The sequence below is a fragment of the Gavia stellata genome, chromosome 5 (assembly GCF_030936135.1).
Source record: "Gavia stellata isolate bGavSte3 chromosome 5, bGavSte3.hap2, whole genome shotgun sequence".
Taxonomy (NCBI): Eukaryota; Metazoa; Chordata; class Aves; order Gaviiformes; family Gaviidae; genus Gavia; species Gavia stellata.
Genome location: NC_082598.1, coordinates 50,845,093 through 50,871,086, shown reverse-complemented (window position 1 = coordinate 50,871,086; position 25,994 = coordinate 50,845,093). Strand labels below are relative to the sequence as shown.

Here is a 25,994-nt window from a genome sequence, read left to right as displayed (position 1 = left end):
AGGGAATGAATTCCTCTTCCCGCCGCTGCCATGACGTGACTGCCGCTAGCTGTGTGGGGTGTTCCCCCCCTCCCCTTTTCACTTCAGCCTTTCTCTTACTTCACCAACATATCCCTAGATGGAAAATCACAGAGGGGTTAAGTTTACGCTGCTTCACGCTTTCTAAATTCAGGCCAAACGTTGCACCGCGTTGTGCCCCGCCGGCCCTCGCAGGTCTGGCTACGCCGCCTTGGCACAGGGGTTTGTTTTGCCTCCACGCCATGCTGGCCGGCTCTGTTAACCTTTAAGCGTACGAGGGCAAGAGACGCTCACGGTTTTCACCACAGCCCCGCTAATGTGACTTGGCCGAAAGCAGGTTTTGTGGTGGCATTTTCAGCGGCGGCCCGGTTCTGATCGCGCCCAGACTCTGACGCAGGCAGAGCGTCTCCTCTTCCCCCTCAGCACCCAGCGGCAGCTGCCGGCCGGGGGTCGCGGTGATGGCGGGGGGGTCGCCCGGGGCAGCCGCCATGACCCGCAGAGCCTTCGTGAGGGAGAGCCCTCCTCGCCGCGCCCTCCCGGCGGCTCCCGCGGGAGGGGCAGGGGGCAGGCCCCGCTCCCCCCGCGGGGGCGGGCCGGCAGGGCGGGCGGCACCCTGGGGCCGGGCCTCCCGCCTTGAGGGGCCGCCGGGCCCAGCGAAGGCGGGCGCGCAGGGTGGGCTGCAGGAGCCGGGGCAGCCGCCGGCCGGCATGGGGGCCGGGGCGCTGGCCATACGCGTGAGTAAGGGCTGGGCGGCCGGGGCGGGAGGCCGGGGGCGGCGCTGCCGGGGGAGCGGCTGCGGAGCGCGGCCGGGCCGTGGGGAGCGGGGCGCGGCCGGCTGCCGCCTCCCCCTCGCCTTCCGCCGGGGTCCCTTGTGGGGCGGGGGGGGAGAGAGGCCGGCCTGGGCCCGGTGCCTTCTCCTCGTCCCGAGCGCTTTCCGTCTCCCCTCTCGGCAGCTGCCACTCCTTTGGGAAAGGTGAAGATTCATAAAGGCGATCCAGGTGGGGTTGGTTTTTTTTTTTTTCCCCCCCATTTTTTAAACCAGCGAGCAACTGCGCTGCGTCGTTCTCTGTGTTAAGGTTGATGGATGAGCTGAAAAAGTGTGTTCCTGTGGCACAGAAATAGCTTTTCTCAACTCCAGTCATGTTGTCTGGGCGGCAGTATCGTGCAGAGATGATTAAGTTGCTTTTTCCAGTCTTGGTGATCAGTAACAGTTGCGTTAATATTTGGATAAATTTCCCCTGTGTAAAATCAGATCTTCCATCTATAAGCTCATATAACGTTTAACTCTTTGTTTCGGAGCTGTTTCGAGGGGGTGATTTCATTTTGATTTTTGGTTAGATGTGTATTTTGGATAACTACGTGTAACTTTTTGTTCCTAGTTAGCTCATCCTCTCCAGATCCTGAAACAAGCTCAAAAGTTAGCTCTTCTGTTCCTGCGGACATGGGAAATGTCTCTCGGTCCTCTTGCAAATTTAAATCCTGAGTTTCCCCAAGTAAATCCAGCTCTCTGACTCAGGTGTTTGAATGCTGAAATGGAAACAGGCTGGAAACCTGTAACTGAGCAAGATTGTGAGGCTAACTGGAGGCCTTAATTGGAAAAGCTCCCTGAGCATCACAGCTGCTCAGAAACTGCTCAAAGGATTTTTGCTGTCTTCTGAATTTAACCCAGGCTACATGATTTTTGCCTTGGCATGTGTCTGCCTGGAGTAAAAATAATATATTATTCATTTAATCCTGAATGGGAACATCTCTTTTTAAAAGAGATGGGGTATTTTAATAAGTCAGTCAAATTTTAGTTCAAGCACTGATGCATGTATTGTTTATCATAAATATTTATAAGGTGGTTACAATAACGTTGGTTTTATGTATATATTGCAATTCTGTTTCACAAATAATAAAACATATTTATGACATTTATACAAGCAACATCTTTCGTGAAGATCAGATAAATGTTGCATAGGACCTGGGACTATAGAACACACATGTGCTCCAAATTGCTGTGTTTAATGGAAAAAACACAGCAAAGTGAGTGAAATGAACTGCCAGATGATTTTATATCTGAAAGAAGGACAGTCATGCTTAATAGCAGCACCGATGTAGATGTTCATGTTGCTTACAGACTGCAGTAAAAGTATTGTCTCGCAAATGAAGAGATTTCAAGGGTGTGTTTAAAATAAAAGATATATGCCTTGCTAAAATCTGTCTTAATGCAGTCAAGCGCCAAGACCTAGGCAAGAGTCTGAGCACTTCTTTGTGTTACTGTACAATATTCTCTATGTGTACTGTTTCTACTACCTGTTTGTTAATAAATCACAGGAAGAATAAGTTCATTTTTAAGCATCACACTAGCGGTGGACTTCTTAAACAAATAGCTTGAAATCCATGGTGGCAGTGGCCCCTGGTTCCTGCAGAGTGATGTCAGAAACATGAGAAAATTCATTAATAGAAAAACTTACTTTTTTTTTTTTTTTTGAGTGAGGTTTGCTGAGTTGCACTGTGCTTGTTCGTATTAGTGAAATAATGCTTGGGTGTGTATGGAAATCACAACTGGGGTGGGTGATGCTGCTGCTCTGCCTTGAGCTGTCTTTCCAAACATGCAACACCGTATGCTGATTTATAGGATCAATAATAATAGGCAGAAATTTAAATTAATCCTATATTATGTTATTCCCTTGGGTTTTATTGGCTCTCATGTTTTCTCTGTCACTGCAACTCAAAATTTGTGAGAATGTTGAGCCTCCAGAACGTATGGGGTGTATGCAGTTAAGGATTTATCATGTAGTGGTTTTTCCTCCCCCCTTATTATGCGTGATTAGATTACATAGTCCCTTTCTAACCTTAAAACCTCGGTAATTAAATTTCAGACTTAGCAAATACTAAGCATAACATAAAATCTTTCATAAGGATCCCTCTCACCTGACAGTGGCCAAAATGAATCCGTAGGGAACAGCATCTGGAAGAAGGGTGTAGTGAACCTTCCCCAGAGTACTCTCCCAGACTCTGACAGGCATCCTGGAGACAACCAGAATTAATGGTGGTGTATTGGGATTTTTCATGTTTGTCCAGTCACTGTTGTAACCCATGTGAACTGCATGAGTTACAACAGCAGTCTCCTGCGATTCGCAATTACTTGTTAACTCTGCTAACAAGCTTGCACACAAGTGTGTCTTTCTCCCTTAACTACAGACTACTTACACTCTTTTCCTGTTAGTTACTCTTCTAGTTTTTTCTCTGTTCATTTTTATTTTCCTACTTCACAGAGATTTTCCTGTGGATTAAAAGGAAGTAAGACCAAAACCTTATTCTGAAGCATAGAAGACAGTTTTGATGGATGTGCTATGCAACCTTCTGCAGCAAATGTGACTAATGCACTTTTTTTTCCTCTGCTTCTTTAAGCAAAGCAAGTCGGCTGTGAGATTGAAGGAGGATATGAAAAAGATAGCCGCGCTTCCACTGAACAAGCAGAGGGATACAACCTGTCCAAAGGTGTTTGGTGTGAGTCTTCTGGAGCTCCAGCAGCAGGGACTGAGCAAGGATGGCATCCCAATAGTTGTGTGGAATGTAGTCGAATACCTCACCCAGCATGGTAAGCTTAGGTGCTACTTTTACTTAGTAGCACTCTTTCTGTAAGACTCTTCAAAGGGAGTCATCTGTCTTTTTTGTGGTACAGGGGCTAAATAAGGTTGTGGCACTAACCACAGGCAAAGAATATTATTGTATGTGGTTTGCTTCTATTTTTTTTCTGCCTTGATACTGAGCTTACTTTTTAATAGGTAAACTACAGTGTTATGAAGTAGCACACTCTCATAAACAAGCTGTTCAGTTTATAAATGGAATATATTTCATTTGTGAAGGTTTGTGTCACTTTCTAGTTGCAAAACATTTGTTTCTAACACTTTCTGACAGTGAGAAGAAGTATCTATATAGGGTATTTATGTGTACACACCCACCCCATCAAAGAACATTACTGAATAAGAATACATGTTCTTACAGGCTTTCAGATAGATTCTAGTTATCATTAATCCCCTCAAGGAAGTAGGTGTCCAATTCTTAGCTTCTCTTTGCATTCATTTGATGAGACTTTAGTTCTGTTGTTGAAATACATCTCTTTGTAGAAATCTAGAGCACCACTGGTGCACAGATGTATTCTGTGGTAGTTGTTTAGCAATGGAAAAGATTTTGTGGAGGTAATTTCATCTTGTAAGAAGCTGCATCTGGTTTTACCCTAAGGTTTTTCTCTCAGCTACTCAGTAATGATAATCCAATTACAGAGCCTTAGATTCCATGTCTGTATCTTGATAGACCCTTAGAAGCTGATAGGTGCAAACATGGCTTGAAAGTTAGCTTGGATTAAGGTACAGTGCAAATTTAAAACACGATCCTGCCTTTACACAGCAGCATCTTGCTTGATCTACTTCAACTTGCCTTAAAGTGGTCTGCTAGAACACTGGAAGAGCAAGGATGGAAAAAGTTTTTGCATCATTTAGGGTTTAATGAAAACCAGAAGCTTGACTGCAAGTTGTGGGCTGTGCTCTGTTCCATAGGAAGATCTGAATCCCACACAACTGTGTCCCAAATATGAACTAAACAAGCCAAGTTCTCTACTCTGCAATAAGATTAGCTAGGCTTCTGAATGCCAAGGTGATTATCCAGCCCCAATAAAGATATAATCCATTCTCTTTCTCAAAAGTGCAAGCAAGATCTCAAAGATGCCCTCTTACATGGCAAGGTCTTAAAATGGGTGTCCTGTGCTTGCCTAAGGTTTTCTTTTGTGAATTAATGGTGAAGTTAACTGTGAAGATACTTTTAACAGAGGCCCAGGTATGAATTCAAAGTATTTGGAAGCAGAGTGTTCTGTGAATCATGGTCGCTGTTTGTTCAGTATTGTCTTACAACTCCTATTCTGCAAAGATGTTGTAATAGACATTGTAGGGCTTTTTAAAGCCAGACCATTTCAGGGTCTCTCTTCTAGCTCATGAGAAACTTACTATCCATTTGAAAAAGCTGAGCTGACAGTTGGGCAGCTACATTCTTGAACTAAGTTTGCATTAAGCTGCCTATTTTCAAATGTATAGGTGAAGCGAAGTTTTCCTATGCTGAATTTAGTAGTATCCAATTACTGTTACCAGCATGTTCTAGCCTCTCTTTATTTCCATAAATGACTGAGGAAGAGGAAAGAAAGTTTTTTTTCTGCATGGGGACTGTGTTCTTTGCTTACTTAGTGCTGCAGAAATGAAAATTATTGAGATGTGGTGTTTCCTGCTGCCCCCAAGATGGCAGTACAGCATGCCTCATAAGAATACGTTTTGTTGTGAATACAGGAATACAAGATCTGTAAGCAGTATCTTATATTAGTCAAGTAAAATGCTGCAGTGCCTGTCCATTTTTTTGCCCTTACTAGATCAGTTTGTCTTTGGGTCCAATAAAAGAGATTATTTCTCTCTACAAACTCTGCTGCGTCAGTATTGATTTCTTGGACTGGAAGTGTTCTGTCAGACTGCTGTTTCGTGATGTCTACTCTGAACTGATGAAAACCATATATATTTTGATCCTTTCAGTGTTATGCTTCTGAAGAAGAATAAGCAGGTCTACAGACACAGATTTAGAAAAGGCAGAATTTTTGTGGTGAAAGTGTTGTAGAGAAAAATTAATGTACTGAGTTCAGTTTTAGGCACTTTACTGAAGGTTTTGAATCTCAGCATATGCCTAGAAAGCGGTGTTTGATACAGTATGATTCATCTGGCTTCCTCCATGGAAACCTCCTTCTTTCTGCATCTCCTTCACTAGGTATGGGGTGTCTGGCCTGAAGTGATCGATACCTTTTCTTTTTCATTGTGAAATACTTCGGGCTTCATGCTGTCCAAAATACATACACATTTGCTCACTGAGATTTTCTGCTATCGTAAAGTTGCAGTGCTCATTATGAAGTTACTGCTGCATTCAGCACGTATTCAGATGGTTTTGTTTTGTGATGGTCACAGGTAAGAAGCTGTTGCCCTATAATGTGAATCTGGAAGTAGTCACATGTGTGAATTTGGCAGAGTCCCGCTTACAGTAACAGGCTACTTGCAAAAGTGAAACAATAGAACTGTTTTGTAGAATCTGGATCCTTTTCTGTTGAAATATACCAATGCAAAATGCAGCTGTCTCAATTGATTTCTGCATGGTGTGAGGTTACAGCAATGCCACTGAGTCTTGTGGACTCTCAAAGAGTATCTCAGGCCTCAAGATCTGGTCACTAGTATTTGTCAATTATCATAATCCAATTAGTTGACTAGAGGGGGTTTCTGGGGGAAAATAATATATTTTTTTTAAACTGCGTTGTATTAACTGCCCTTCTTTCTATTACTACAAGTGTATTATTCACACTGGAATATCTGTTTCATCATATCACTGGGGTGTCTTAGGTCAGATCAATCTCATATGCAATATATAATTACAGGTATGAAGCAGGAAGGCCTCTTCAGGGTAAATGGCAGCATGAAAATGGTAGAACAGTTGCGTCTGCAATACGAGCGTGGAGAAGAGGTGGAACTTGTTAAAGACGGTGATGTGTACTCAGCAGCCAGTCTGTTGAAATTATTTTTGAGAGAGTTGCCAGATGGGGTTATCACCTCTGCCTTACATCCCAGGTTCATTCAGCTTTACCAGGGTAAGTGAGAGGTAAAAATCTGTATCCTTCAATGCACTTTCTTTCTGGATAATTGGTTTTGCAGTGAGCGTAACCAATATTCTCAGTTTCTTAGTTTACCTACTTTGTTCTGCATTTCCTTTGACTTTAGCTCTCACCTGCTCCCAGAGTGCTCACAGATGTGCGATTTTGTTACAAGAGACAGAAAATTTTCTTATGTGTTCAGTAAAGCCTGGACTATTTATGATTTTTCTAATCCAGTTATATCTGCTGAATATAAACTGAAATGATCAGCTGGTTTCTTTGAGCAATCTTGTAGACAATAGCTGCAGTCTCTTTAGGACACAGATTTGCTTCTGTTTTGCTAGGGTGATTTCTGGCAATTTCATTCTAACAGACTCTGAAAAGTTCTAACAACTTCATCTGCTAAACAAATTGAATATCCATTGGGCCCAAAGCATACGTTGTCTAAGTTTCTACTTCTTACTAAGTAATGTGATTGCCCATCAAGAAATGAGCCAGTTTGCAAGTAACAGCAGACTCTTTTATTCCCCATCACAGCACACAACCTAGAAGACTTTTTTCTTTCTCTTTTTTTTCCCCCTTCAAGTGGTGGATCAACCATAAGAAACAGCATTGCTTCTGCTTTAGAAAGTTGAAACTTGCCCAACTGTCTGTCAAATGATTTCTCAGTCTAATTCACCTGTGTCAGACAAAATAGGTGGTGGTTGGCCCCGTTCCTTGACTGTGTGGGTCAGTGGCAGTTCTTTTCTCTTGCTGCAGATGGTCAATGCCTCTTCGTGCTGTCTTCCTAAGAAGCTGCAAAGTGAGTGGGTAAATGTTACTAGAGATGTGCTCTTTACAGTAAAGCAGGCAAATGTGATGCATGATGCAGAGGAGGAATATGCACCCTGACATGCAGCCCTAGTGGAAGATGGTGCAAAGTTCTCACACTTTTGTCCTGAGGTCTCCCTTCCGCTTTTCTTGCCTGCTGTGGAGAGCAAGTTTAGCCATTTCCTGGAGGAGAGAGAACACGACCCTGTCTTTTCTTTCTTTGTTTGGGGCTGTATAAATTGTTGAGGGTACATTGGAGAAGAGCTCTGTGCCTTCCCTTGAGTGCAGGCATTGCAGCTGTAATCAAGTTCTATGTGGGCTGTGTAAAATACCTTCCTCGTTTAGTAAAATTGTCTGGGGCCCAAGGATAGGGTTCTGGAAGTGTTGTGTAGGAAGGTGCCATTGTTTTAGAAAGTCCCTTTTTTCTGGTCATAGCTGTGCTTTCTTTTGGGTCTTTTAGATTTCACCAGGTCTGACTCATGAGCTGTATTTAATTATGTTCTTTCTCATAAATCACCATTTAAGTGGAAATTTTGTTTTAAGTTGCACTTTCACTGTTCTACATCCCTGTCCCCACAAAGGTCATACCGATGTATTGCACCAGGAACTACTGATGTACTTTGTGAACAGTGCTGTTTGTGGAAAGTTTCATTCATTCCTGCTTCCCACAGGAAATGCAAAAGCCCCCCAGTACTTTCTGTGGAAATGAGACAGATATCCTTACTTAGAAGATGTACCCACCAAGCTTTCTTAAGAGTTTCAAAAACAGTTACTGTTGTAAATTATGAATCCAGTTTTGCATAAGTCAGTCCAACTGTGATGTGTCTTCATAGCTAAATTTGCCTGTGTTGCACAATAACCTCCAGTTATAGTCCCATTATAATTTTGATTAGGGAAAAAAAAAATCTTATTTGAAAAATGCCATATTGGCTGTTATGGCAAGGGGAAGGTTTTTCTAAAGTTTGAGGAAAGCTGAGGTTTTTTTCATGCCCTAGAAAATCCAGCATAAATGATTCTCTATGAAAGGCACTGATGACTTTCATCGGGTTCAGGTTACCTTAAGTGGTAGATGGGCCTTTGTTTACAGTTAAATGATCAACCAGCTATGCAGGATTGGAGGAGTTACCTATTCACTTATCAAAGTATGTACAAGGGTATTTGTTGCAAAATGGTACCACGAGGGTGCGTGCATGGATGTTCTTTTTGTAAACTATGAAGAAAGTAGGTCAAACTGTTTCAACAGGTTATTAAAAAGTAACTTTGAATCTGGAACCACTTCGCTGCATGTCTACAGTGAAGGCAATTACAAACTCTGTTACAACCTTTGTATTCCCTCCTGTTGAAGCTTTGCATGGGAATTGGTGTTTTTGTGATTACGTTAGAGTTCCTTTGGAATATTTTCAGGGATTGGTATCAGTGTTTTTTCAAAACAGCTGAGATCTTGGCCTGAGAATAACACACTATTACTTTACTTCTTATAAAAATTGTTAAGGAGTGATTCCTGTAGTTAAACATAGCTGGACTGAAATAAAAAATTTTACCTGTAGCTGTAACCCTTTTTAATTTCGAGTATAGTCTTTGTTAGCGATCCAAAGACTAAATAATCTGCCCTTTTATGAAAAAGGGAGAATTTGACCCAGTGGTAGTTCAGGAAGTCCGCACAGCTGGTTTGGCATGCTGTCTGCAGCCTGTGCAATGTTGTGTGAAACGGAGCTCTGCACGCTGCCCCCAAATCCTGATGCATTGCTGTTTATATAAATATTCAGCATAATGCCAAGACTATTCAGTTCCAGAAAACATCACATAGTGTATCATAAAGGCCGACTGGTGTGTCGTGATGTTCTCTCTGCCCTTGGAGAAGGGCAGCGGCAGTGGGAGCCAAGAAGGGCTCCCTCTGTAAATGGTGTTGATTGGAGATGTGTGTAGCAAGTGCAGGCCAGGGTCATAATGATAGTGATCTTTGTGTTGGCCCGTCTCCTCAGAGTGCCTGACAAATATGAAGGCTGCTCCTTGCAGGGAGTCCTGGGGTAAAAAACGTCCATCACAATCTCTTTTGTGGCTGAGGCTTCACTGCAGAGCAGAGCTGTGCCTGCCTGTGCAAAATAGGCCATGCTTACAGAGCGGTGAAAGTTTCTTTCAGAAACCTCAGCTGGAAGAAATCAGTAGCTCCCATACAGCAATCCCTGCTTGAGCTCGTTTATTCCTTCTGGCTTTTCATTCCTTATCTTTTATATCATGATCACTGACTCTTAAGACATTTGTGCATACTAGGAACTGTATGCACAGCTTTTATCCCCTTTCACAGGTCACTTGCTTTCGGTAAAACAGGTTGCTGTTGTACTTTTACTTTTTAGCATACAGAAAACTTCTCCCTTATGTGAATTTCGTTTTTGTCGTTGTTGTTGCATTCCCTCCTCCAGCGGGGGTGCAGTGAAATGTGGGCTCCTGTCTTCCTTTGGTGCTCAGTCTAATTAAGTTGAATGCTATTTGATCACTCTGGCTTCTTGACATTGCTCCATCCTAGGGAATTTATATTTTTCAGTGGGCAGCAGCTAGATGCGAGTTCTATCTCTCATACCTCCTCCTGCTCACAGCCTACCATATCTGGCAAGGTTTTGTCTGGTGTCTGTGAACAGCCCTGCTAGTTTCAGGGAGAGGGATGGGAGGTGGTGGAAGGGAAGGAGCAGCTCCCTTCTGGATCAACAGGTCAGTTTAGGGAATGCTTAGCCAGCAGCTGTTTGAGTTATATGAACAAGCAGAACAAAAAATAAAGGTTGTGTTGGGCGATTTTAGAGGTCAAATTTCAACCTGAACAGTGACTGTGAAAATGAATAAATGAGTGTGAAAATGAGTAGATGAGAGCTGACCCTTTAACCACGGTAACTGCAGCAGTGCAGCAAATCAGATTCACTAGCTGCCTGTGGTTCTCCAGGCTCTTGTGGCATGATTTTAACTTCTTCCTTTGGCTTTTATTGTCATTTTGGTGTTATCAGGACTAGTTCCAAACTAGAGAAATAAATTCTGTTTTCCACATGCAGATGTTTGTTATGCAGTAAAAACTCTTGGAACTGGATTTCTTATGCAGATGATGACACTCAGCAGAGCTGCAAAAGAAGTGAGAGTGCTCTGCTCCCAATATGTCGGAATGAAGCATAAATACAGCTCTGCAAAGTGCCTTAATGATGCAGAACGAGGGGTCTCAAGTTGGATTGTGATGGCAACCTTCTTATGATGAGGACTTCCAGCATTTCTGCTACTGATGGCAACAAGGCGTGATTTTTTTATTTTTTTTATTTTCCCCCCTGAGGCAGGATCATGTCTGAAGCAGATTGCTTCTTGGCAGAGAGAGACTGAAGTCCCACTTCCCATAGATTGTGGAGGTGGAAAGAAATGCTTTGATTCTTCCAACAGCCTGGTGGGTGCAGTGGTATTGCAATGTACAACCTGCTGCCTATGTGCCGAAGATTAACTTCCTAGGGCACATTGATAGCTACAGACAGATGCAAGCTTTTCTGTCTGCTCTCCGAGCTGGTAGTATGCAAGGCAGCTGAAAGCTATGCAGACATAGTAGCATGACACTGAGCCCTGGACTGTCTTCCTCGCCTCACAGCAGAGATAATTAGCTAGGGCATGGCACCGTGCTGATACGGTTTCAGTGCTTCCAGGCTGGAGTTGTTTGGGGTCAGACCATTTGAGACATGAGCAAAGCAATTACACACACCTGTCTGCAGGCATCCATACCTTTAGAGATGTTCAGGCAGCATGTTCTACAGAGGGAAGGAGTAGCATGAAGAGGGATTGAATTGGGGAATTAGATTGTGTCTGTAGTGTGTCAAAGAAACTCGGTATGTTCAGAAATAGGATGAAGCATTGGAAAATATGTCCCTCTTGTTGTGATCTGTGGGTGTATACTGAAATTAAATGAGACTGAAAACACTCTTGCAAATGTGTCTGTGCCTCCTACACTGTTGAGGCTCCTGTTTCTAGTTAATTAACATTTTTAGAGAGGCTGCCTGTCCTTTTCAGTTGTCTCCTTGACATGTCCCTCAGTAGTGAGTCCTTAGCTCAGTTCTGAGGTGCCACACTGCCCTTGCTGGCTTCCTTGGCCCTCTGCCTGTCATGCAGTGTTCTGTGTCCTCTGGCTGCTGAGCCTAGACGTGTCCTGAGGCTGCTGGTTTTGTTCCCTTCCTCAGTCCAGAAACCACCATCTCATCCCTAGTTTCAAGCCCTTCCTGGCTGCTCATCTAGCTAGGCTTCTCTTGCAGACCTCTGCTGGGGTGCCGCCTGCTTCACATAGCTTCTGGCAGGCTCCCAAAATAAAAAAGGCAAATGCCTTTGACTCTGCCTTGAGAGCACCTTCCCCTTAGCCTTCATTCTTCTTTTACTCCTTTCTCCTTCTCTCTGCTTTATTGAGCAAAATTTTCAAAAGACCATCATGAACTGTGCTTGAAAATCATGAGTGTGTTGGTAGCTGGACATTTCTGGAAATATGGCTTGAATATAGGTTCCTGAATTGCCTTTGAAGATCTGGCACTCTGCTGTTTTCCATTATTGACAAGCTCGTTTGTCTCGTCTCAGGATGCTGCAGCGACTGAAGCATATGCTTAGCTTCATGCCACCCTCTTTAATCTGAGTAAGAAAGACTGCACTTAGTAGTCTTGACTTCCGCGGGACAGCTTGTACTTCACAAAATTAGGCATGTACATAAGCTTAGGGCTTTGGTGCACTTGATGCTTGTCTGCATAGTAGCATAAACAGCTCTGGTGCTCTAATGTTTCTTTGATGGTCAATACCAGCTGAGTAAACCTTAGTGATTGACTTTGAAGCAAATTGAAAAATTGTCTAGCAGGTGGACAAAAGGAGGAGGAATGCTCCAAGCAATTGGTTGTCGTGACTCAAGACTATTTTTGCTCTCTAATAAGTTGAAAAGCTGTTTTATTTGAAGTAATATGGTCATAGATAGCAGATGTATACTTGCCCTGAAGAATGTACAAAGTGCATGGAACACTGTGTATGCATGTCACTCTCTAAATTCACTGCGAATTGTAATAATAATTTTTAAAAATAAAGCTAAAATCCATGAAATGAGTGTCAGCAGCAGGAGAATTATCAAATTAGTTTTGATATTTGGATTGTATTGGGAGAAAGGCTTGAGTTCCTTCCCTTGCTTTTTCACCGGAAAGGGAGGAGAGAGAGGAAAGACATATTTTCTTTCTCCCATTTCACAAGGACAAGGAATTTCATGGCTCAGTAAATGGGGTTTGCTGCCTCATGTTGTTCTGTGCCCTTCAAGTAGGGTAATTTCTCAAGATCTTATGATCTGGTATCTGTCTCTGTTCTTGAAAGTACAGAAATGAACAAAGGTTTAGCTGTACCCAGTGATAAGCATCTCTGATGTTGATCCGCACCACATAATACATCATGGTTAATGAACAGGGACATGCTACCCACCAAATACAACTGATGCCATGAGGCCAATAGCCTTGTTTGTTTTCAGAGTGCAAACCTGTGTTCAGAATGTTTTGTGGCGGTTATTAACATCTTTCTGTTTAGAAGGGATGGAAAATCCTTCAGTAAAAGGAAAAGTACCTGTCAATCTAAAGCCCCAGTGGGAGGCTCACAGAGGCAATTAGTTCTCAAGGGCATTCCCTAATTGGGTGGTGGGGTGATGGTGGTGGAAGGGGTGTGTTTTTTCTGAGAGATGGCTTTGGCTTTCCTTATCATAACTGCAAGCAATTTATAGTAGAAAACACTATGTGCTAGTTGTTTTTTTATCTAAAGAGAAGTATGTTAGCCACAACATTAAAATTCACCTCCTATGTGGAAATTAGTTGTGTTTTGTTTTTCTTTAAGCTTCATGAAAAGATAATTAGTAATCAAGGGGAGGAAAATTGAAGGGTTTGGAGGATTCTTGTCTCTGAACAGAAATAAGACTAAATTTTATATCCCACTGCTTGCTTACCCATGTGAGTAAACTGGCAGCAATGTAGAAAACCATATACATATGTTTTTTTCTGCTCTTGTTTTTCCTAGACACTAGAAACGACATGCAGAAGGAAAGTAACTTGAAAGAACTCCTTAAAGAACTGCCTGATGCTCATTATTGCCTGCTGAAGTATCTGTGCCAGTTCCTGGTAAAGGTTGCTGAACATCATGTAGAGAACAGGATGAACCTTTGCAATCTTGCCACTGTATTTGGACCAAACTGCTTTCAGTAAGTGGGGGTTTTCACTTTTCCTCATATGTTGACAGAGTATGTAACAGAGCAGATGGCCAGAAATGTAGCTCAGAACCCTAATTTGTCAGGGTGATCTAACGGAGGCAATGGCTGGGGCTTTGTGATAAATTTTAGTGCTAAAGCTATTCTTTGAGCTGAATGGGAGTTGAGTTGCTCTCCCATCTCCTCTTGCTGTTTAGCTAAACAGTTGGTCAGTTTTCTATTGCTGCGTTGGCAGCAGAACAGGAGTATAACAATGAAAGGCTTTCAGACTGTGTAAGTGCAAGACTTGTGTTTATACAGCTTTCTTCCTTTGCCATCAGATAATATGGATGCTTCTCTGCAGAAGGCTTTGAGAAAGGATACCTGGGGGAAAAGGACTCCTATGTAGCACCCAGGTGCTGTATAAATTCTGGAGATGGATACTGCATACTCTCTGCAGATTGAGCCTTGTGATCTGGTGTCTGTCCTCAAGATGCCAATGAGTCTGGGCTCTTCATCCTTCTAGTATATTCAGAAACTGGTCCGGTCAGATTTGTATTGAAAAATTTTAAAATTTCGCTCTGGAACAATACTGAGTTGCCTAACGAGACTTAGATTAATTGCCTAATCAGACTATCTCCCTAGGCTTCCTCTGTAGCCAGTGGAAAGAAGTAGACTTCTTTTAAAGAGAGAAAACAGAAATTAGGTTCCTTGTAATGTATTGAGACAGTTCCACATACCTAGGCTAGATGCTGCCTGCTCTCTTTTTAAAGGAGCATATCTTTTTCCATTGATTAGGGAAAGAACACACAGAGATGAGACATTTAAACCAAAGCTTGTCCTTGTGACTACACTGCTGCCTCGCCTTAAGATGTTGTTCATGGATGATGAAGGTGAATATGTCAGGATTAAAGCGTTCACTGTGTAAATACAAAAAGGTAAAGCATATTTTCAAAATAATTGTCTTCCTCTCCAAAAGAAAGAAAACTCAAAAGACAGCAGTATGTGCAGGAACGCATGAATATGAGAGTTAGTGGAAGCACAGTACTGCAGATTTCTGACAAGCAAAAGCAAAATAATTTTTAAAGGCTACATTTGTATGGGGAGTTTGGGAATTTCTGTCTAAATGAATTAGTGGAGTTAAGAACAAACAAAAAAAAATTAGAAGAATCTGAGTCCAGTGGCTGAATCTCTCTGACTCAAACTCCCAGGTGGCTATTAGAATAATTTTTAGTTTACTCATCAGTTTGTTCAGGGAAGTTTAAAAATTAGCTCTGCATACTTTTTAGTGTAGAATGCAGAGAGTTGCAGTTTGGAATTGCAATTGGCATTCCTAAGATTAAACCAAAGCATACTTCTTAAAAGCTGCATAGCTGTTGCCTTTACTGATCTCTGCTCCTAAGATGACATAGAAAAGACTTAACAATTTTTGTAATGTATAGGGCCTGTGTGTAAGAGGGGCAGAATCTCATCATTCCATTGCAGAAGACTGAGAAAGGTAGAGTTCACTGGAGATGAAAACACAAGGGCTCTTGTGGCTGTATATGAACACAGCCAGCCCTGCAATTTTGACACACATTGAAATAAGTGCTCGTGTAGCTAAAGGGGCAATGAAAGCAAGGCTTGACACTTAACAAATTGTTAATGTATTTTTTAGAAGACCCAAATATGTCAGAAGTGTGGATATAGATTTTTATTTAAGCTAAGTTTCACTATCTGGTAATTCAGCTATTTGTTTCATCAGATCTTGATCTTTTCACGGTAGTTCAGGATTGTGGTCCAGACACAAAGATGGTGAGCAACAGTTCAAATACCCTTTTCTCATGTGTTAATGAGAAAGTCTTAAATTGCTGGAACTGTGACTATCTGTATCAACAAAGATTTGATAGGAGGAGGAAAACACTTGCAGCACTGAACTTCAGGCATTGGGCTTAGCCAGCTGGTTGGCCAAGCAGCCAGAGAGAGATCCTCAGAATGCAATTCAGAGCTCTGGAGTAAGGCTGCCTGAAGCCTGCTTGGCAAGGGCTGTCTCACTACTGGCTACAGGCAGCCCCTAGAGAGACTAGCTGCAGAAATTAAGTATCAGCAGGTGGTTGAAGTGAACACTCCTCTCACTTTGTGTTGTTTGTTCAGAGCAGTGTATGGGGTGTTTCTCTGGGACCAGGAAAGAAGGCTTAGCATCCAGCTTATCAGCAATTACGCTGCTGAAGCAGGAAGATCTGAGATTTTTCTGTCAGAAGCTCACGCTCATTTTAGACTCATGTCTAAAATCAGCATCAGAGCCTGTGTAGTTAATGCACAGTGGCAGAGAAGATAAAGCCCATCTGCTGATAGTGAAGGATTGCTTTCTACAAGATATTTTTAGTGACATTTTAGCTATTTAAACATATTATCTCCTAGTCTGTAACTGAAGCTGTTTAACAATTGAATAAATCTCACTGTTGGGCCACTTTCCAGACATTTAGACTTCATTTTAATTCTCTTCATCTCATTCTATTTTTCTACGTCATGTTCTCAATAACTTATCTCATCTCCTAAAGTTTCAACCCTTGTTACTTTTATCTTATCCATTACTTCCCCTGCTTCCTTACTTGCTGTTTGACAAACTGCACTGGTGCTTTTCTAATGAAAGGTTATCTTGTGCTTTCTGTATTTCTAATGAACAGAAGAGGGGAGAAAATGGCTATTTGCATTCCTTGTAATGAAGTGTGATGTAAGAAAAATGTAAAGGGCGAGGTCAAACAGCTCAAAAAAGGAAAATATGATTGTTTGAGATTTAGTGCACTGTTTTCTTCCAGCTTCGATTGTTCAGATTTATTGTGATGGAAGCCAAAGGTCAAGTATACAGAGAAATACAGCCCTTGAGGAATAACGAGCATGAAGGTATAGGGACATAAATAGTTGTCTGTTCTGTCACTGGGCTAATCTGTGTGGAGTATTAACACTTGCAACGTCGTTACTCGTGGAGGAAGTTATTGTCCATTGACCTGAATTTCAGCTCCTGTAGAGCCATAGCCTTAGTTATGGCCTGCTGTGTGTCTCTGCTTGGCTCCCACAGCTTGTGCTGAAGAGGAAGGAGGAGACCAGCTGGATTTTCTCTCCTCCTCTCTGCTCTCTTGGAGCTGAGTATCAGAGAGGCTGCTGCACTCATCCTGTCCTTTAGTTGGGATGGTAAGAGACGTGAGGTCTGCCAGTTACAGAGTAAGCAGAGGATCCATTTGCACCCTTTTTTGCAGCGCTCTCTCAAAGAATGATCTGTGTGTGTGGCCTCCATCATTCAAGCCCTCACTAACCTGACTGTGTTTCATTCCAACAGAGATTAAGCATGTTGTGAGGGATTGCTCCATCCCCCCAAAAGTGGCTGGCAAATGCAGGTATACAGTTAAAATGCTAGACTTAGATGCATTTATTTCTGTATGATGACTACATAACAGAAGTTACCTGAAGGGTTGTACAAGAAAACATTAGGTAAGGAGAAAAGGTAGATTGTCTGTAGGATAGCTGTGAGTATTTCAGAGGTTCAGAAAGATTTCCAATGTGTTGCTGAATTTGTAAGAATTCAAATTTGCTCTTAAGTTCTGCATTAATGTCTTACCTTGGTTTCTAGCAGCCTTGGGGCCTACACAGATTGGGTATATGAAGCTGAAGTGAAAGCAGAGGGACTGAACTAGAACTCCTCAGTGAGTAATACTGGCCTTTGAAACATTATGTGAAAGGACTTTGTTTTCAGGCAGTGCAGTCCCAATCCTGCATCAGTCTTAAAAACAAACGTGAGTCCAGGATCGGGGTCAAAGTGAGTACTGAAAATTGTTGTTCTAACGTTCATTATTGCAAATTGGAGCACGCAACTTAACCTTTCTTACATGGTTTGTATAGATTTTAAATACTGTATTTGCCAGCAGTGTAAAGTTATTTTTCATAAGAATTCAGTATGCTACACCCTATGATGCAAGTTTAAAGCATCAAGCATAATATAGGAAGGCCATAAATGTCCTCATCCGTAACCGCACTAAATACTCATGAGAACTTGCCTTCTCTTCGGGAAGTGCATAAAAGACTATATTGCCAAGCCTTTCTGTGATACATTTTTATGTTTTCATCTCCTGTTTCTTTTCTATTGTGTACTCAGCTTGTCATCTGAAGTCTATTGAATGGCCTATATGTAAAATAAAGTGAAGATTGCAAAACATGCATTCTCTCTTCATAAGTGGAGGGGTGTTCTGGCCAAATTCCATCTCAAGTCTTCTGTTCTGGAACACCCACCCCTTAAAATTTCAGTTGAGAAAGTTTCTCTTTTATTTATTTTTACCACAAGGACCATTTTTAAAGAGCCTCTGTTTAGAAATGTTTGGAGATGAGTGATGTACCTTGTGAGTGGGTGTTAGGCTATGGACTGCCCTTTGTCCCCCTTTGTGTAGGTTGCGCTTTCAAAGATGCCTACTATCACTGCAATTTCCTGATGAAAAATGGAGCTTTTGCTGGAGAAAAAGATTTTGCATATAAATTAAGCCAGTCAGTAAAGTCTTTGTGCCAGCATCAATCTAACTGCTTTGCATTACCTGCATTACATGCATTTTGCATTATGCATCTACTGCAAGTAATGTAGGCAGAGATGGAATTACTGAGTTGACTTAGACTCCCAAATCTGATGTTACAGAAAATGATCTGGGACAGATTTTAAAAGGTAGGCAGTTAGATGCGCTGTGGGATTCTCCAGTGCCTCAGAAGCTAAGACATTTCTGTAAAATCTTGGTAGTGACATATATCCTTGCGTTTGGTCCAAACTGGTGAGAGACAAGTCTGTAAATGATGAAGAGCATGTAAATGACTCACACACACTGAGATGAACACCTGCTTCAAGTTAGTGTTGCTGTAGCTTTAGCTACCTGTTAGCCTCTGATCTTGCAGCAGAGTCTGCAGACACGAGTATGTGCCTGTTTTCAGCTGCACCAGTTTGTGGTCCAGTGTGTTAAGACAAATGACTTTCATCAGCTTAAGTACAGGGCCAAGTTGTGGCCATGAGGTCACATCTGTTATAGACACAGTAACATCTGTCTAGAGGGACAGAGCGGACTGCCTGAAGTTGTAACCTCTTAAGATTACTGCAGTTCTGCTCTCAAAACCTTCAGTCGTGCTTGTTGAGGGTCTCACGGGCAACTGAGGTACTAATGAGAATGTTTTGCAAGGGCTGGAGAAACAAAAAAACCCATGTAGTGTTCCCTGTCCTCAGAGTCCCTTCATTTCTTACGGGATCCCCTAGAAGAATAGTAAGGTGACTTTGTGGTGCTCCTCTACAAAAGGTCCTGTACAAACAGCAGAAGTAGCAGTCAGAGAAGACGGAGCATATAGCCCTCTGTGGTTTGTAAATTGGGATTAACGGTGCTGTCATTCCATGCAAGCTACTTCTGCAAAGCCACTTAAGGAAACAGAAATATGCATTCTTCATCTCAGACAGGGTGGGGTCGAACACCATCGGGAACTTGTAATGAGACGCACCATTTCACATGGAAATTGCTGGTTCTCAGTTTTGACAGGGAGCTGTCAGCAGTTGTTGCCTGGGGAAATCAGTTCAGTGATCTCAGTCCACTCAGTCCAACTTTCTCAGGTGTGGTGGATGGTGACAGAGCCTTGTGGCCATGCCTGTCTTGTGCCGGATGCAGTCATGTTTGGATTTGTTACTGCACCGCTTTCAGTAGAGTCTGGAGATTCACTCTGTCATAAGCCCACTCTGCATTTAGCCTGTTACAGCTTGTTTACAGGGTCCCTGAAGTAAATTAATTTAACTAACGCACGAAATGTAAGTAATTCATTCACAGTGAGTTAATCTGACCTCAGGTCACTTCAGTTCTGAGTGACAGTTGTGACACAGGGCTTTGATGTGGTTTAACCCATTTGAGACTAGCTTTCATGAGCATTCTCATGGAAGCAGACACACTCTTGCCTTACAGTGGTCTGGAAGAACTGAAAGAACCAAGTGACCACCGGACTGCATGGACATGAGTGGTATAGAGCTGCGGTGGGTGGGCCAGACATGCTGATAGGACATTGTACAGAAGTGTGAAATACTGCTGGGTGTCGTATTTTGAAATGAAGTGTTAACAACTTGATCCTATTCCCAAGTAATGTCTTAACTTTGAGAACTACTGCTTTTTCTGCTTTAAAGAGGCTTCATCAATAATTTCAGTCTTTAATATCCTGTAAAACTTGTGGTACTAGTGCACCTTTGCCCTTAGCCATGCTTGACTGAGTCAGATACTGTTAATGCTGGTGCCTTGTTTAGACAAAGCACGTTTTTTCCAAATACTTGATGTAGAGCTGCTGTGCTTTGTACACAGATCACTCTGAGCATCTCTCTGGGAAGGGCAGGGTGTCTGAGGAATCTAAGGGGGGGACACTAGAGAATTTGCTTCTGTCACTGCCTATGCTATGTACCTGTTCATGACTTTGCAAGCTACTGCGAGAGCTCAGTGGCAGTTTTCCAGCTCAAATCTTTAAGATAGAACTGAACTCATCAACATTTTTTCTTCTAGAAATGACCACAGAAATTACAGGTTTATGCCTCCCTTCTAGAGAATGTGTTTCTGGTGGTGAAACTGATGTTCTGCTGCTGCTACTGAAGTAGTTTGTACATACGTGGCTGTAAGGGGATCAAGTCCTCGCTATTGAGGATTTTGTAACTGGAGTAAGATGTGCATCTAACTCTAAAAGCAACACAGTTATAGTGCCTAATTAACATGCAAATTACACATAAAGGAACTATGACTATGAACACAATTTTACTGTAATGTTTTAACAAGGTCTTCAGAAAAGAATATGAAAAATTTCCAAGGAGTAGGGTGTGGATCATGAAAGGGGTAGTGTGAGAGAATACGTTTTTCATAGGACTGGGTTTTTGTAGGGAGTTGAAGTGAAATTTGTAGATATAATGACTTTTCAGACTAAGAAAAGCTGAAGAAAGATATTCTTTTTTTGCAGATGTTTTCAGAAAAGTCTAGTCAGGCTGGTGGATCATGCAGTGTGGCAACGGATGGGTTTTAACTTGTATAAATCTGCACGGTGGTGCATGCTCATTATCTGAACTTCCTATATATGCTGAGGTGAAGATTTATTGCAAGGAGAAGGTCACCATGGGTAGCTCAAAGAGTATAATAGTCCTTGCCATGATGGAGGTCTAATAACAGCAATTAAAGAGAAAAAAAATTAGAAACTTTGTAAAATATGCCTGTTTAAGTGGCAGAGAGTTGGCAATGGATAAAGTATGTTACAATGCTATTAAAATAAAATAATTCATGCTGCTCTGCTTGGTTACATTCAGAGAGGGGTGATAAAAAAGACTAAAGAGCCATGAGCTTTAGCCTTGTGTTCTGCATATGCATCTCACCATACATGTACAGAATTGTTCAGAATAAGATGTTGGACTTTTCACAGGTTTGATTTAATGAAGTAATTAAATCAAATTAAAGTTAAATTTGATTTAATCAAGTGACAATGTAATGTGGGGAAGGGATGGCAAGAAAGCCATGGAATTGTGCAGAAATTAAATACTGTTTGTGTATTGTGGAAATTTTATAGGCTGGGCTGTTTTTCAACCAGGAGGAGGTTTTTTTGGTGTTAGCTGTTGCCAATAGGGAGGTATAGGCCATAGTTCCCAGTAGATGTGGCTTAAGTCAAGGTTCTGCTCTAAAACTCATTGAAGCTCTCTGGAGTCCTAATTTTGACTTGAACTCGCTCTAGTACATTTTCAGTCCATTTCCTAGGACTGAATTTCATAGGGCTGCCAGGCTTATTTAAGTGGTACCCTGTTTTGGAGAAACACATCAGGAAGGTAACAGTCAGAATTTGCCTGAATTATCAAGCAAGCTCTGCGCCATGCCAATTCATTTAGCCAACACCATTTAGCATGGGAAGAGAGGTTTCCTTAAATCAGGATGGTTGCATGGGCCTATTGCATACATACGCTTTCTTTTATGCAGGCCAGTTACTATCTTTTAGTGAGTATGTGACGTTCTTTAAAGTGAATTGGCCCAAGTATGCATGCACATCCATCAATAGAAGTTGTCCCATTTTTTCTTTATTTGGTCTAAGGCCAGGTTCCACACTAATGAAATCAATGGATTTATTTAAGGCAGCTGAGACTGACCCATTTTACAGTTGGCAATGTTCTGCAGCGTAAAATAATCCAGTACCTTTAAGCTTCAGGTTCTGCGACTCCAGCATGTATTGAATGTCGAAATGACAGCAGTAAAGATTCTCCTCTGGAGTTTACAAAGATGCGTTCTGCTGCAGTGGAATCCTCTCCCTGTTGGCATGTATATCTATTGCAGAGAGTAAAATATTGAGAAGGATCATTGGCATGCAACCCCTACAAGAAGGCACTTCTTGATGGCAAATTTCTGGGGGCATCTGCTTTCAGAGCCTTCTTGTTGAAAGGACATCTGGCCCCAATGAACTATAGTTACAGTTTTACAGTAGACAGTTATTTGTAAATTCTAATTTGCTGGTTATAGTAAACAATGGTTTACTTTCAAGTTACATCTCTCTAAAATAGCTCAGATGGCATTTGTTTAATTTTTGTAGGGCTGGGTTGTTTTTTCCCCTCATACAATCATTAGTCGTCCTCAACCAAAAAATACTTGAACTTTTTTTATTTCTGGTTTTTGCTCCCCTGCTTCTTCCCTTTAAATCTTTCCTGTGTTTTCTGTACCTCCTGATCTGCAGTCTCTGCCACTTTGAAGGTCTTTAGAAAATTGACATCCATGCAGCCATTTTGTGGATTATTGAGAGGAGAGTGCGTCTTCTGGAAATGTACAATGGCAAATGCTGGATGATAGAGAAGTATTTTAAACGCTGAAAAAGATTCTTCAGAGATCTTACTTTTGCGTTAAAACAGAATTTAAGTCAGTTTTGGGCACCAAAGTCCAATAAAGCATGCAGAAAGCCTACACTCCAGCAGATGATCATTAGATGCTTCAATTAATTGTGTGCTCTGTTGTGAGTAATATGTGGGTTTTACCACATGACAGGGTTGTGTGAAACACATAAGGAAGGCAAGGGAGCATAGACTGGAATACAATGCTTCTTCCAAATCAGTATATTGCCTTTTCTTTTGTGTGTGCCTTTAAGGTCCATGACAAGCAATTCCTGGCTGCACAGGGGCCTGTTTCAAGAGAGCAAGAAGTTGTTTCTTCCGCAGCCAATTACTAGCCATTATTCTCCCAGAAAGTGGAGGTTAGAAACCTCTTTTTATATGAATCTTTTAGGCTGTTCTGCAGAAAGCAGCCTCCATCTCCATGTTTTAAAAAGGCCTGTGAGTTATGAGCCTTCTTTCAAAGGAAGTGGCAACTCAAGATTTAGATTAAGAAGTCTGGTGTACAGCATGGGGTCACCTGAAGATGCAAAGATCTTGCTTAACTTTTAGTGTTCTGCTCAGCATGTGGGTTTTCTTAATTTTTTGCCTTATCCTTCTTGTATACCTTTGAGGTCATCACAAACCACTTCTTGAAGGAATTTGACTCTTCCCAGTAACAGTTCAGATCATTTAAATGCCTCGTGCTGTCTGTGTTGCAGTCATGAACCTAACTTTTAGCAAAGTTGGTGGTATCTCATTTGGTGGTTGTCTCAATTAGATCTCTACCTAAATTCTGTGGAGTAGATAGTTTGACCAACAGATACAGTATTTAATATTTGTAAGAAAAACTGCAAACAAACAGTGATAGTTGTTACCACCATAGGTACAATCCTCCTTTCCAAGACAAAGTTCCCTGTGCATGCTAGCCAGCCTGTATCCACAACTGAAATGTTACAGAGACTCTGTGCAGGAACTTTTGTATGTTGAGTACCTATAACACTCTGCTTTGTGTTCTGTCCAATTTTAGCGTGCCCTCTGGATTTGAAGGTATAAAAGAACAGGAGATCTGCAACAAAATAATGACAAAAATGCTGGAAAATTACAACACCTTGTTTGAATTGGAAAGTTTGAAGAAGGATGAAGAAAAGCCTGTATGTGAAGAGCTAGCAAGAATTATTTTGGTAAAAGTGAGTATCTCTAATATTTCGTTTTCTTATAGCAAATCAAGTTATTGCATTAGCAGGCTTATTGCAGGCTTCAATTCAGAAATCTTTTAGGTAAGTGGGAGGCAGGCACTGTTATAATAATGTTCTGTGTTATTGATTGGTATACAGTTTACAAATCGATTCAATAGGCTAAGGCTAATTTTCATTACTAGTCTGGAAGTTGATTCTGTTAAACACCTTTATCTTTTGTTAGCCTCTCGCTGTTATTTATATAGGAAATATATCTGCTAAAAATTAAGTGTTTTTAAATGAGGAGGCAGAATAATTCTAGGACGTATTCAAGTTTTCTGACATGGTGATCATTTGTCGTGTACATCAGTGATGACGAACTTTCATACTTTAGGACAGTATGAGGTCTCTAGCCTTTGCCACTATGAAATCTGCTTGTCTCAAACAAGAATGTACCTGAATTTAAAAATCACATGTTCTGACTCAGAACAGCCATTTCTGAGCGCACTTGAAGGCAAGCATTAAATAGTAGTTACTATTTGAAGAAAGTACATTGGAGCTGTTAAATAAAAGTGATATAATTAAAGTATAGTATTTTTGGGGGGAAGAGGGCATGTGTGTGATATCAGAGGATTCTAAAGTTCAGAAAAAGTTGACAAAAATAAGTAGGGCAGCCAGAAGTGCCTTGTTCTGGCTTATGCTGTCTCTACTACAGGAAGCAACCTGAAGTCTGTGCAGGAAATGGTTATGAGAATGGTTTGCAATTGCCTTATTTCCTTTTGTGTGTTAGCTATGCAGATAATTACTCCCTTCCAAGGTGTGAGCTCTTGAGTTTGAGAGGGTTGAACTACATGCCTTCCCTTGGTAGGGTTTTGCAAGCACCACTGATAATATCTGATAAAATCACCTTAGGCTTCACTGGCTGGAATGGAAACGTCAGAAAATAAGTTCTAAAAATCTAGTGTCTTTGACCTTGGCAGAACAAGAAGTTTGGTGTGAGCCCAAGTTCTGCCAGTCAAGTGAAATCAGCTGAAAACAGCTCTTCCTTTGCAGTGTATCACAGGAGGGTCTGTTGAATCTGAACTGCAGGGCAATTGTTGAATCTGAACTGCAGGGCAATCCGTATGAGTCAGACCCTGCTGCCTTTAGAAAGGTTGGTTGTTTTCTTATGTGGTGAATCAGTGGGGAAATCTTTAGCTGTTTAGTCTTTTAGCTGTTACTAACATTCACCTAGAATGCTTCTGAGGAAGGAGATACAATGACTGATGACTTGCAGTGTCCTCCCTAATATATGTTACTGAAGTCACAGTAACTTCTGAGCAATGGAAATCATGTGCCTGGCAGATGAGAGTGATGTTTAGCAGCTGATGGTCACTTCAGTAACAAAAACAGGTTAAGAACAACATAATTGTAAAAAGATGCGGTACTTTAAAGAGCCCAGAAGAAAGGCTTCAGATACATCTCCATCTCCTTCAAGCCTCAACCAGTTGCAAAAGCCAAAATAGTCTTTCACTTCTGAGGACTTATTAGTAATTGGGAATGCACAAAGATGGAGACCTGGGAGATTTCCCACAGCAATTCAGAGATCTGAGCTATCAACATACATGGTGACAACCAGAATTACTCCAAGAAAACAGCCTGAAAAGTATAGTTACTCAAGTGAGATGAAAAATGTTGCCCATCGCTTTGCCTCAGCAGACAGATGACTGCCTGAGAGGAATGAGCCATGACTAAACACAAGGGCTTGCATTGTGTTTGTGTCTTGTTGATAGTTTCCAAATTCTGCTGGCAGTCAGCTGCAAAAATTTGACTTTGTTCCTTGTCCATCTAATTTGGGTGAGAAGTTTTCTAGCTTAACCAAGACAAATACTCAAACACAAGAAATACCGGAGTCTAACTTCATGTAGCAAAGCTACATAAGAAGTGCTTGTTAAGATTGTCAGGTGGCTCTTTGAAAGGTTACTTTTCTTGTATCCTAGCAGATATCCCCTATCCTAGCCAATTTGTATAATAAATAAGAGGTGGTGCACTTCAAGAGAAAACTGAGTGGTAATACGTGAGACCCAGTAGAGAAAAGTGATTGCCAGTTTGCTAATGCCTGAACTGTTACATACAGTAGGAGCTAGCTGATCTGCATCATAAAAGAACAAATGCATCAGAGAATTACTTGGCATGATCTGGGTCACAGTGCCCAGAAAATAGCAAGCCATTTGTAAGCAAACGGCTTCTTGAAAAGCCATTGTTTAATTCATATCTACAGGTAGCTGGAGAGAGATTTGCCAAGTAACC

At 41.6% G+C, this 25,994-nt stretch overlaps 1 protein-coding gene across 1 annotated transcript in view; it reads left to right on the top strand.

Moving 5' to 3' along the window:
- Positions 1-703: 703 nt before the first annotated feature.
- Positions 704-25,994, top strand: part of FAM13A (family with sequence similarity 13 member A) — a 132,291-nt gene continuing 107,000 nt past the window's right edge. The window contains exons 1-5 of the mRNA XM_059817530.1: positions 704-752; positions 3,415-3,604; positions 6,461-6,670; positions 13,517-13,697; positions 23,558-23,717. Coding sequence (XP_059673513.1) covers positions 726-752; positions 3,415-3,604; positions 6,461-6,670; positions 13,517-13,697; positions 23,558-23,717 — 768 coding nt within the window. The 5' untranslated portion in view covers positions 704-725. The remainder of the gene's footprint in view (positions 753-3,414; positions 3,605-6,460; positions 6,671-13,516; positions 13,698-23,557; positions 23,718-25,994) is intronic.